The 13890-nt window shown below is 38.1% G+C and overlaps 1 protein-coding gene across 1 annotated transcript in view; it reads left to right on the forward strand.

Moving 5' to 3' along the window:
* The window catches only part of LOC108677403 (glutamate-gated chloride channel), a gene marked incomplete in the record, with an annotated part of 23736 nt that extends 11004 nt beyond the window's left edge, over window positions 1–12732 (forward strand). Inside the window, 3 exon segments of the mRNA XM_018165623.2 lie at window positions 3035–3264; window positions 10158–10373; window positions 11123–12732. Coding sequence (XP_018021112.1) covers window positions 3035–3264; window positions 10158–10373; window positions 11123–11371 — 695 coding nt within the window.
* Between the last annotated feature and the right edge of the window lie 1158 nt (window positions 12733–13890).

Genomic DNA, 13890 nt, shown 5'->3' on the forward strand with positions numbered 1-13890 from the left:
CCCATACTCACTTCCCTCTCACCCATACTCACTTCCCTCTCACCCATACTCACTTCCCTCTCACCCATACTCACTTCCCTCTCACCCATACTCACCTCCCTCTCACCCATACTCACTTCCCTCTCACCCATACTCACTTCCCTCTCACCCATACTCACTTCGTACATCACCGACCGCTGTAACAGCAGTAGTCGTGTAACACTCAATTCTCTTGTGAATTAGAATTTTCTGTTTTTTTCATCATATTTTGGCATTTTTTGTTGTTGTTGAATTTAACTCCTCCAAGGAACGTGTTTGAATAGAAATACCTACATGATGTAGTGTCAATATAATGGCATCCCTACACTGTCACTCTGTCCGCCGTGATGGTGACAGCCCAACACTGCATAACTCACTATACAGACATAAAAAAATTCATGATAACCTTAACTATATGATGTAGTATAGTATAGTTACCATCCAAATAAAAAACATACCCGTTTCTTATTGTACATTCATTTTATTTCATTTTAAGGTTTAGCCCTTCATTTTAAAAGCATTTCCATATGCTCTTGCTCACATATAAATCACGAATACTTATTGATGCGTCGAGTATGAAAAACAGTGTGGCTATTGAATGAGTGTGTTGATACGTTATTAGTGTCCTAGCATATGACTACAGTGATCGCGTGAAAGTTGTGTTCTTTTGACTTGATGGGAGAGCTTTAATAAATTTCTGCCCTCTTCAATTCGCTCTAATAGTGAACATGACGTTGCAAACAATTTAAATACAAAGTTGAAATTCGTGCCCTGTAAATTTTAAGAGATTGCCTCTAACAAATTCTGCAGGATTAATTCATCCGTAATCCCCGCCATTATCACAAGGGAAAAGGAAAAGTTACCCTTATTAAGAATTTATAGACAAATTAATTTCTAAATATGTGTGGAAAATAGATAATAAGATCGGAGGACAAATCCCAGGCTGGATTCTCAAAAAATAGTTCCGTAACCGTAAATTTTCTGCTGATCACAATCTTTCTGCTTCTAATATTCAATTATTGTTGAATTTTTGAAAGTAAATACTGATCGGCTGTTGATTTCGAGTTACGGTCTACTTTTTGGGAATCTTCCTGGATGAGTACACCGTATCTGCGAGCGCGTCTGGTGAGTATGTCTCGATGTGTAGATGTTTGCTGGTATTTTGATGTCGCGATTAGTAATACGCTTCTTGGAACAATATTTTATGATTTATTATGCTGAATTATCCTGATTCATTATTCATCACCAGTTAAAAACTGTGAAGGATTTTATTTTTAGTCACTTGATCCGTCTTCACCCGAAATGTGCTTGTCACTGGTATCTTCAACTAAACTCGTTTTCATAATTGTCCTTTAAGTAATCAAGTCGTTATTATTTAAATTGCACTTGATTCCTCATAATCATCAAAATTTCCCTTTAAATTCCTGAGAATTTGGAGAAAATTAAATGCATGCACAAACAAAATATCAAATTCATTGTAGTTTTTGAAGTTACAAGAAGCGTCTTACAAATAAATTATCAAGTCGTGTGCTTTAGTCGCTTTTAATTTAAATTTTCTTTTAAGGTGGTCCTTAAGGTGGTTTAAAAGACGACTAATGGGCGGCCATTAAAAATGTCATTCATGTCAAGTATTGAGCGCCAAGAAATTTTGGTTTTTACTTTCAGGTCGAATTCTTAGTGATATTTGACGAACTACGCGGGAATTTGAGTCATTTTTAATTTCTTTTAGACACAAATGAATAATTTTTTGATCGCATCGTGCTTACATTTGAATAATTAAAACCTGTCTTTATTGAAAGAAACTGATCAAAACCTTTTGTTATTAAATGGAAATGATCAAAATCCGTCATTAGCTTGGAATGAAAAGTTACACCAAATTCAATAAAATAGCTCGGCAAGGATGAGTTGAATATCATATTATTTTAATTTCTCCTTATTCATTTCATACAACAAAGTGGGGTATCCAAATTTTGGGACCACCTAGGTTGCGGCTGAATAGTCGCTACATTAGGCGCAAAGTTATTCTTAGTCTGCTTGGACACCCGATCAAAATCAGTTTCTGGCCACAATCTTTTTCCAGCTTTATAGTCGCCTGAGAGTATGACAAGGGTTGGCCGAGCCGAGTCATTCCGAGCTTGCAAGCTGCCCAGAGGCTGTCATTCAAACCCTGAGCAGAAGCGGATATATAGAAGCTGATTTACGTGCTCCCCGAATCCTAGGGGGCACGAATTTCAGAGTCGGGCATGTATCATAATTTTGTTAGGGTTTCTGCCTCGCTACGCTCTAAGAGTGTATATGAAAAATAGCACCTGCAGCAGCCAGGATGTAATTTTGTCAACAAATGTAAAAACTCGGAGGAGAATTTTATAAGTTATTTCGTTTTTGAAGAACGTTACATTTTCTATGCTGTCTTTGTGAGAAATCACTCAATACAGCAACACAACTTGAAATTATTCAACTATCACTGTTATTTAACTTTTTTTTAAAGTCTCTAGAAAAGCACCTAAAATATTTATTTCAAAATATAATTAGTAATTTTTGGCCAATCATCTTCCTTTGCGACTAATCGCGATAGACGACGTTCTATTAAATTTAGCGACGATGTACATTACGTGAAAAGCTTGAGCTTTCGATGGATTCTGTGTGCTTTGATGTTGCATGAATGTAAACTGCGTGTGCATGCCGCTTATGTTTAACTATATTAGTGATTTAATTGTCGCAGGTGAGTACAGTTGTCTGCGCGTGGACTTTATCTTCAAGCGGGAGTTCTCTTACTACTTGGTGCAGTTCTACGTGCCCTGCTGCATGCTCGTCATCGTATCTTGGGTCAGTTTCTGGTTGGACCCGAATGCTGTTCCGGCGAGAGTGGCACTTGGGGTAACAACGCTACTAAATATGTCTACACATGCTTCCAGTATCAACCAGTCTCTCCCTCCTGTTTCCTACACTAAGGTATCTTGATAACTGGCATGGTCTTCTTTGCCCGGTTAACGAAACGTTCCGTTCAATCACACAGGTACCTACAGCTGCCTTCAGGTTGACTTGGTGTTCAAGAGAGAATTCTCGTTCTACTTGATCCAATACTACGTACCATGCTGCATGCTGGTGGTGGTTTCGTGGGTCAGCTTCTGGCTTGATGCCCAATCCGTACCGGCACGCGTGTCGCTGGGCGTCACAACTCTGCTCACCATGTCAACTCAGACCTCCAGTATTAACCAGTCGTTGCCACCTGTCTCCTACACTAAGGTACATCTCTTTCAAAAGAACCACTTAAAGACAATGACCAGCTCTTTATGGCCGTACAGGTTCGTACAGTTGTCTGAGGGTCGACTTCGTTTTCAAGCGGGAGTTCTCATACTACCTCATCCAGTACTACATCCCCTGCTGCATGCTCGTCATCGTTTCTTGGGTCAGCTTCTGGTTGGATGCCAAGAGCGTGCCGGCGCGTGTATCGCTCGGAGTCACCACTCTGCTCACCATGTCGACACAGACGTCAAGCATTAACAATACGCTGCCACCTGTGTCCTATACAAAGGTTAATGGCTGTCGGTGTTGCTGTGCCACACAGCTCAACTTAATGGCCTTGCATGTTGTCGGCGTCGCGGTGTCTTGAGCAATGCAAAATACCACACACAAACACACAAGAACACACAAATGCACCAGCACCCACACTCATCGACAACAGCAATACCAGTACATGCCATATTGAATGTACTGAAGCAGTATTGAAACAGTGTTACTTGTGCGCCTTCAGTATCCAGCGGTGAAGTCAGTATCCGCGATCATCTTTGGCATCCTAGAGAATTAAGCTCACTCTCATGTCACCATACAGTTTAGCATCAATTAAAAAGTTAATAAATTTTCATCAATTGTTCCATATAAATTGAACTTTATACATCTATTTTTTAGTTTCAATTATCACTAATTTCTCGTCCTGTCACTCGTTTGACCATTCATACGTCGCGAAATTCATTTTTAAATGTACATTTGTCATGCTATGCCTCCTGAAGCACGATTAAGTAGAAAATTTCTGGTGCACCTTTTGGTGCCGTCTCCATTGAAAGACATTAACAAATCCATGCAAAAATCTGCGAACTTTTTGTAAAGTATTCCCTAAAATTGTGTAAGAAATATACATGAATTTTATGACGAATATATTGCATGATATAACCTTCCTGTAGATGTAGACGGACCTTTAAAATTCAATTGGCATAACGAATTCACACGAATATTTTTTGATAAAATAACTCCATAGTTGTCTTCCAATTTCAGAATGATTGATTTTATTCCATATTTGTCAACAAACAAGTGATAAGAAGCCAGTTTGAGTTTCCGAAAAATTGAAAACTAAAACAGGAAATAATTTCTGTGAATCAATACCAAATTTAATACATAAATCTCGATTGAAACAAAATTCAATGAAGCCTAGTAAAATACATTCGCTTATCAACTTACATTTTACTGTAGAGTAAAATTAATTCAAAATCCGACCAATGAACTGCCAACAAAAGTCGTTCTGGTATCACTGTTACAATGACTGCAGCTTCCCTCCCTCGCCAACCCTGCATCTTCTCATCTGCACCCACGAAAATAAATGGCTTTATTGTCCAAATAGTGAAACACTTTCTCACTCAACGCACGAGTACGTTACCTCACTCACTTAACGCACGAGTACTGATACTCCTTTTCGTCGGGTCAAACTTGTGTTATGACCAACATAAGCGCATAAAAAGTGCTTCGTTATTTGGACAACTTCTCCCACAATTCTCCGTGCGTGCTCCTCTCGATGTTACTCTACCCCTCTTTGCGGGGTATCTTAATCTTAAATTCTTCCTTGACGAATTTAAATTTATTTCCCTTTAAATTTATTCCCCTACATACCCTTTAACTAAGAGTGTCAACTAAACTGCATAACTAATTCATAACTAAATGGGAATGTACATTTTAGCACTATGAGTGTACAACAAATTAGCACACTATGAGTGTACAAATTAGAACACTAAGTGTAGGGAGGGAGTTAGCGTCAGTTTAACATATTTCGCAACCGTCTAAAATTTTCAGCCATCTCTAGTGCACGGGAAGAATAAAATTTTTTAGGCATTGCTAATTTTTTTGTTCTGTTTAATGGATCATTATTTCAAATTATGTGTGATTATTTGTTTAAATCCTGTAGGTTCTATTTTATAGCGATTCAATAATATTTCCAAACTTTCATTTATTACAGTTACCCTTAGATTTCCTTTTTACGAGCTAAAATCAAGATCAATGTAGTACTTTAATTTCTCCTACATACAGTGGACTTTACTACGTGTCTAAAGTTTATTGCGGTCATTGTGAGCCTTAAACGTAGAACAACAATGACGATCACCAGACAAATTGCATGGGTCTAAAATCGTTAGAATATCAGCCCGAAGTCGACAAAATATCACTTCAACATGAGCGGAATATCGGCACACCATGCTCATAGTTTTGGCCCTACATTATTAGAATATCAATCCAATATCGGCGAATTATCGGCCCAAAATTGGCAAAATATAGGCTAAAACGGTAGAATGTTGGTCAAAGCTCAACTAAATATAGCTGCCCAAATCGACAGAATATCGGCACTCAATCTACCCAATATTATCGAAAAAATGTCTCCCCTTTCACTGAGTTTACCCAATGATAGAACTTTTGCGTTGTCCATGCCTGAAAAAATTACGAATTCAACTTCGACAACTTAAAAGATTTTCATTAAGAAATAAAATTCTTGAACGATACAGAAATTTAGCTACACACATTTTAGGCAAACAACACTGCAAACCTTTACTAAACACTCGAAGTTTACGATTACTAACCATGTTAACCGAATTCCTTAGCTCTTCTTTCCGTCTTTTCTCCATTTTCACGTCTTGCTTTAATCCAAATGTTGTATTCCATTGTTGAGAAATCCCAATTGAAACGATCTACTGGAACAAATAGTGAACTACACGCTAGAGTCATTAATATTGAAGAGTACGAAACCAATTATTGAACCAATTATTAAGTACGCAAATAATTTGACTATCATTTTAATCATACTAATTTTTCAATCATATATAACATACTTATTTCGCACCCATCATCCCAAACACGAACTCTCCCTACAACGACCCCCCCGGCATTTGTTGTACGCTTTTTTGTTCGCATTCGTATCCGTTGTCGATGTATTAATTTAGACTTGTTTCTAGATTTAAGATCGCATTTATCTAAGTTAAACTGCATGGTCCTCATTTGTTTTTAAATGATTGTGCTTTGTCCCATGATTAAAAACTTTTTTAAATTTAGAGTTTAATCTTTAGTTACATAAACTATCATCTCTTATGTCTTCTAGGGTTAATAATGTTCTAATAATAAAGTTGTTTATTTTTGATGAGTTTCCCATGGAAATAATTTATTGATATTCACTTTGTTTCCTTGTGCTCAGTGCAGGCTCATACATCTCCTCTGTTGTCTATGTTTGTACTCCGGGAGTGAATAAGTCACGTTGCCCAGTAAAATCTCTTTTACTGCACCTAGCTCTGGTACGCAGTTTTGACGGCCTAATTGGATTAGGATGAGCCTAATAAGGCCTAAAAACTAAATTGCAATTTGGACCAACTTTTACCTAGTAATCTGAATGCATGGCGGTCCGTCAATTCAACTTTCATTGGCTGATTTTGCAATTAATTAATCTTCTACAATGTTTTTCTTTATTGTATTAACCCATAAAAAACTGCAAATTTTAGAAACGAAAAAATAAATTTAAAAACGAATTGAAACTTATTAAGTCGTAACGAACTGAACATTCGCAACATTTTACGAATGTAAAGTAACACAAATTTACGATTTCCTACCATATATATTTCATCGAACTCTTACAAATTCCTTGCTTCAGCTCCATGAGAATGCCTAATAATTTTGCTAAATTTGTGAAAATCCATTCGATGCTGTCAAACATTTTTTTTTTTTGATAACTAAGCATCTTCCTGTAGCTTTCACACATCTTTCTGAGGCGATTTAACATTTAATTTGGTATTTATGCAAACATCGTTTTACGCTCACATTTTTTCCTAACCTAATCAAACGCTAGTTTTTCATAAGAATTTGAAGGAATAATTTTATGTATTCAATCATGTTCATATCATGCCAAACGTATTCCTGAGAACCCCGAAAATCATATTCTTCATATTGATATCATTCATGTGAAGTGAAATATGGTTGGGCTAACCGTACATGGTCACGAACTAGTCGTTCTGTCATACTACAACCAGGGTTGACTGAACCAGTCATTTTGCCATGCCACAACCAGGGTTGACTGAACTAGTTGTTTTGCCATATCACAACCAGGGTTAACTGAACTAGTTGTTTTGCCATTCCACAACCAGGGATGACTGAACTAGTTGTTTTGCCATATCACAACCAGGGTTGACTGAACTAGTTGTTTTGCCATATCACAACCAGGGTTGACTGAACTAGTTGTTTTGCCATTCCACAACCAGGGATGACTGAACTAGTTGTTTTGCCATATCACAACCAGGGTTGACTGAACTAGTTGTTTTGCCATATCACAACCAGGGTTGACTGAACTAGTTTATTTGCCATGCCACAACCAGGGCTGACTGAACTAGTCGTTTTCATATGCCACAACCAGGGCTGACTGAACTAGTCGTTTTTCCATGCCACAACCAGGGCTGACTGAACTGGTCGTTTTGCCATGCCACAACCAGGGCTGACTGAACTAATCGTTTTGCCATACCACAACTAGGGCTGACTGAACTGGTCGTTTTGACATACCACAACCAGGGCTGACTGAACTAATCGTTTTGCCATACCACAACCAGGGCTGACTGAACTAATCGTTTTGCCATACCACAACCAGGGCTGACTGAACTAGTCGTTTTGCTATACCCCGGCCAAAGCACACGACCTGTGCAGACTGAAAAGGAAGACCTCAACAGTATTGCTTTTACATTCTTTCTGTTTGCACTAATTATATTCAATGCAGCAACGCTCTTTGTATTTAATCTCTTACAAAAACAACGGGGATATTATTTGTAGCGTCCGTACATTGAAGCCCGACTAAATGCGACGCCTGTGGGCAGCGGGTTTACGGTAAGGCATTTTACCAGTACAGTCAGAAAATTCATGCGTCATTTGTTCAAATAGCGACGCACTTTTTATCCACAACCCAAGCAGAAAGCGAATTTACTTATGCAGCGTTCGGGATGACCCACACAAGGGCAAAAAAATGCATCGCTATTTGAATAAAGTCACACTAATTTATCTGAGTGAACTTTCTACTCAGCCGTTACTCCCCTCACACAACACAATGAGTTATTGTAAGTCTAACGACCGCGAGTATTTCCAGACTCGCTTCTTTCTTGGAAGGCGAGAACACCGGCAGTAATGTATTTCTGAGCAGGTGTGTCCTTTCCCACGCCGGCGAAGGGGTACAAATGTCTTATATTCTGTCTTTTCATATCCTTAATTTACACTTTCTCTCCTGTCTAATATAATATATTTAAAGTATATTATACATCCTGTCTTACATTCTCTCCAGTCTAATATAATTTATTTGAAATATTATATACATCCTTTTTTACACTCTCTCCAGTCTAATATAATACATATAAAATACTTTATACATCCTGTTTTACACTCTCTCCTGTCTAATAAAATATATTAAAAATATATTATACTTCCTGTTGTACACTCTCTCATGTCTAATAAAATATATATAAAATATATTATACATCCTGTCTTACACTCTCTCCTGTCTAATAGAATATATTTAAAATATATAAAATATCTTGTCTTACACTCTCTTCTGTCTAATATAATATATTTAAAATAATTGCTAACATTCCAGCAATCATCGACCAGCTCAAGATGTTGTAGAGCTGCAGGCAGCCTACCAGCCTGCGAACAGATGATTTACATTACCACTTTTAGAGGAACCTTCGCTTGAAATTTAACAGTTCAATATCTGGATGAGGTATAGGATTTTTGGTTAATCTTTGATAAGATTGCAAATCTAGTATTTTAGATAAAGGGTCTGCAAGCGCAAACTTACTTCAAACGTCTTTTCATTTTGTTAAAAAGTTTTCCGGCTGGATAAGATAGGCTGAGACGTCAAGCAAGAGATTAGTTGCCTGCTTCCAACAATTCAACCTTAACTTGCACTCTAACTCTAGTAATGATATCATCATCTTATCATATCAAGCTTCCGTCAAGCGTAATACGCCCAAGTTATGTTGCATAGCAATGAAGTTACCGCCCGAGCTGCCATATTAACTTACTAAGAACTGATCGACACGATGTGCGAATATTTGTTCAGTTGAAGGGAAATCGTTTCATTTCTTGAGTGAAAGTTTAGCCTTATTTCTTCTTTTTTCAACTAGTGGGAGTTTACCTTTTTTGTTTAACGAGTGGGAGTGTTGCTTTTTCTCTCTTTTTTTTTCTACCAGTGGGAGTTTAGATTTACTTTTTTTTCAACGAGTGAAATTTTTGCTTTCTTTGCTTAATTTTTTACCGAGTGGGAGTTTTACTTTTTTCTGTCTTCCAACGAGTGGAAGCTTAATTTTATTTTTTGTTCAACGATCGCCAAAACCATGTTTTTAAAGCCCCAATGCTCAGCGTTCAAATAACCCTGTTAATTTTGTTTGCCGAACTGAAGAACTGTATCTCGCCCTGCGCGCTAGATAGGGTCACGATTCGCATGCGTAAACACCGCTAGCAGTAAGAAATATCTGCTAGAGCTACATCCCCAGAAATCTTCCGGCGTTCGGAGCAGAATTCAGGAATAAAAAAATTTTTAATAACAAAAAATTTCCTAGTTGAGATTGAATGAACTAAACGAAAAATATCTACTTTGATGGTTAAAATTCTCTACTTTTTTACTAGCTGAAAAGAGTTTTTCTTAGATTTTTATCGTCAGGAAAATTTTTCTCTTGAACGATCGTTGACGCTTACAATTCCTCACGTTAAACAATGAGATTTTGTACCGAAGACTTTGAGCGTATTTTTGTGCACAAATGTGCAGTGTACAAATCCTTTTGTACAGTGTATTTTGTACACAATTTGAATGAATTTATTTAGACAAATCTCAACTCAAGTCGAGTGACTGGCTTTGTGTGCAGGCCATCGACGTATGGACGGGCGTGTGTTTGACGTTTGTGTTTGGTGCTCTGCTTGAGTTTGCCCTCGTCAACTACGCGTCGCGGTCCGACAAACACAGAGAGAAACTCAAGGATAAGATCAAGGAGTGGGAAGTGGAGCATCAGGCCGTGCTCCAGGCCCAGATGGAGCAAGCGGAGCACGGCAACCCTGGCGACCCACACTCCGGCTTTGCCATGGTGAGGAGGAACTTTGGTTTTTTATTATTTAATAGTTGAATTAATAAGGATCATTTGTATCCTTTTATATAATAGCTTAATTAAATAACCTTATATTGCTTTAATATAGGATTTCACTTAAGTTCATCAGCCATCTTTAATATGATAGCGTAATTGGAGCCCTTTCTAGCACGTTTTCTCATTTATGGAAAAAAGGCGCTATTGTGCTCGTCATGTCCGTCCGTCCGTCCGTGACCACGTTTTCGTAGACGAGAAAAGGCGCTCTCTGTCACTCACTGCAGTGAGTACTGAGTTACATTTTTGCTGTAAAAGCTTATTTAGGTCCCTTGTGGGCTTGTGGCTTCAAAGTCCTTAATGAATCAGAGAGCTTGCAGACTCAAAAGGTTGGTGCGCTTAGAGGGGTGGAGTGGTCTGAGGACTCAGAGAGCTTTAGGACCCAAATGGCTTGATATCATAATCAGCACTGTGAACATCAATCGGGTATCATATTCACTCTTTTATACAATCGGGCATCCAATCTGTGCTCTGTTATGTAAAGCACAGTGCAATTTTTAACCGTATTCTAGGCGTCAAAATTACATTCTGGTCAGAAAAACCTCAAAAAATTGTCTGTTCTGAATAAGAAATGAAACCAACACGACATTTTCAAAAAGATTGTTTCTCAACTACCGAACGCTTATCACTTTTTATAATCTCCTAGTCTCCGAACATTTTAATAACTTAAACGTCCCCCCTACCCGGTCCCATAGAAGCCCCTGGTGTCCCGCCACAACGGGGCCATGGGTCCCACCGGCGACAAGACCCAGCCCTGCCAGGTGCACCTGACGCAGACCCGCAAGGAGTGCTGCCACAGCTGGCTCGCCAAGTTCCCAACCCGCAGCAAGCGTATCGACGTCATCTCCCGCATCATCTTCCCGATGGTCTTTGCCTTCTTCAACCTGGCTTATTGGAGTACTTATCTCTTCACAGAGGAGGAGGAGATTCCTAAACAGCAGTAAGGAGTTTTGAGAGGAGAAAATTTCCTAGGAAGAATAAAGAGCTCAAAAGGAGCTGATTCTCAAGTAATGATAAAGCGGTTCAAGATGTACATGTTCCCAAGTATGAATAAAACGGTTCAAGAGGTACATGTTCCCAATTATGAATAAAACGGTTCAAGAGGTACATGTTCCCAATTATGAATAAAACGGTTCAAGAGGTACATGTTCCCAAGTATGAATAAAGCGGTTCAAGAGGTACATGTTCCCAAGTATGAAAAAATGGTTCAAGAGGTACGTACATGTTCCCAAGTATGAATGAAACGGTTCAAGAGGTACATGTTCCCAAGTAAGAATAAAGAGATTCGATTGGTGCATGTTCCGAAGTGGCATGGCTGGAGCTGATTTAGAAGCTAGAATAAAGGTCTTCAATGATGCAGAGTAAAAAGCAGTAAAAAAAAGGGCTCGGGTGAAGCTTATTCTCAGGGTTAATTGGAAGGTGTGGTATGGCGGAATTTTAGTCTAGAAAAATTCAGCAAAAAAACTTCTAAAAATTTTGATAAACTAAAAAATTTCTAACTCTCGACGAGAAGAAAATTTCAAGACCAGAACGGTAAGGATTCGGAAGGTAGAAGATTCTTAAGCGCGAATTAAATGTGATGCTGAGGCACAAGCGATTGCCCGAACTCATATGGAGTTGTGCTATGAAGCGATCTCCGATTTGTCGAATCGATTGCTACGAACCGACCTCCGGGTTCACACGAACTGGTAACATTTGTGTAACGAACAGATATCCGATTGGTCGAACCGATTGCTACGAACCGACCTCCGAGCTCACACGGACTGGTAACATTTGTGTAACGAACAGATGTCCGATTCGCCAGAACTTCGAACGACGACTTGTGCAAGCGGAGTTGATTAAACGAAATTTGGGCGCATTTTGAGTTTGAGGTGTGAGAGACTCGAACTTGCGATTCTTTACTTTACTAGTGAATATTATATTGCTAGTGTTACTGTATCAGCTTTTTCTTGTTAGCATCTTACCCACAGGACATGTAACGTTGAATTCACGTTCATTAATCGTTGTTTGAGTGAAAACAGCTCGCAATTAACGTGGCTATGCAACCGGCGGAGTTACAAGGAAGGTTGTTGTTGTATAACTGCTCAGATCGAATCTTAACCTCTGTTGTGGTGTGCTCACTGATAGCTTGAGTTAAAAAAATGTGCTTTAGAGATGTTGTTATTATTACGTGAAAGTTTTAGTGAGTTGTAAACTTTATGCTTTGTGTCTAAATATCAGAGAAGTAGAGTATTATATAAATATAAGATTATTACAGGGAATGAGTTGCGCACTTTCTTGAAAGAAAAATAACTTATAAATCAAGATAAATACGTTTCATAACTATTATAAATTTGTTTCATTTTTAACGACGATAAATCCCGAAAAATAAATTTCATAACTAGCAGAAATTTATTCCGAAATTTAACCAAGATAATTAGGATTTCTTATTTGATCTTTTACGACGTACTACACATTATCAAAACTTTTTCGAGTATAAAACACTCAAGCTAAAAAATAGCCTTGTATATTCAATCACAAGGCATCTTAATCTTCTAAGTTAAGATCAGCCGCCGTCGTGCACTGATAAAAATAACGGTGAAATAAACGGTCCGTCCGACGGAATGATGTTGAAATAACTCTTCAGTTGTTCAAAATAGTGACGAGTTGTTCATCCGGCTTTTAAATGGCGAGCTGCCACATCAAATTAAACCGATTAAGAGATTATGGTTTGGGTCTTATGTATTGACCAAATAACGGCAACAAACTTTAATGTCACGACGTGGCTGGCAACTGAAACGTCGGTCAGACCGTTTTTCCTAACAGTGACATAACAGGGCCAGTGGGTGGCGGCAGAATTGGTATAAACGTCGAATCCTCCATGACGGCTCCAAAAATATTTTTGAGACTACAGGCTCAGAATTAATTGAATTTAGTGGAACCCGCCATGATCATGGCTGGTTCATAAGTTCATAACACGAGTTTGAACATAAAAATGTTCAAATTCGACAATAGTCAATACTAAACATTTTTTGATGAGCATATGCTATTAGAAAATTAAATTATTGTTCCGCATTTCATACATGATAGAAGCCTATCAGGTGTGCATGCCTCTTGCGTAATGAATTAATCGGAATGAGAAATTGTGAACGATGCAAACTTGATAAAAACCTCGATCTCACAATAATGTTCAAAATTAAGCGCGGTTAATAGTTGGTCAGCAGATGACCGGCAGGGGTTATCTTACCTATAACAATTATAAATACTTAATTGAAAATTGATTAGTAACTGGTGTGGTTCCTCAATTAAGAGAACCGTTAATAGACGAAAATTTCTTACGAAAAAAATCTGTTAATAAAGCCGCAACAATATTACGATGTGACGTCATCGTACACTTGATTTTCTTCCCGGTGAATGAAAGCGTTTCGTTGCGAATGAGAGAAATTTTTCGAATTTGTTAAATGATCCCCAATAAAATAATTCA

Source organism: Hyalella azteca, unplaced genomic scaffold (assembly GCF_000764305.2).
Source record: "Hyalella azteca isolate HAZT.00-mixed unplaced genomic scaffold, Hazt_2.0.2 contig168, whole genome shotgun sequence".
Classification (NCBI taxonomy): Eukaryota; Metazoa; Arthropoda; class Malacostraca; order Amphipoda; family Hyalellidae; genus Hyalella; species Hyalella azteca.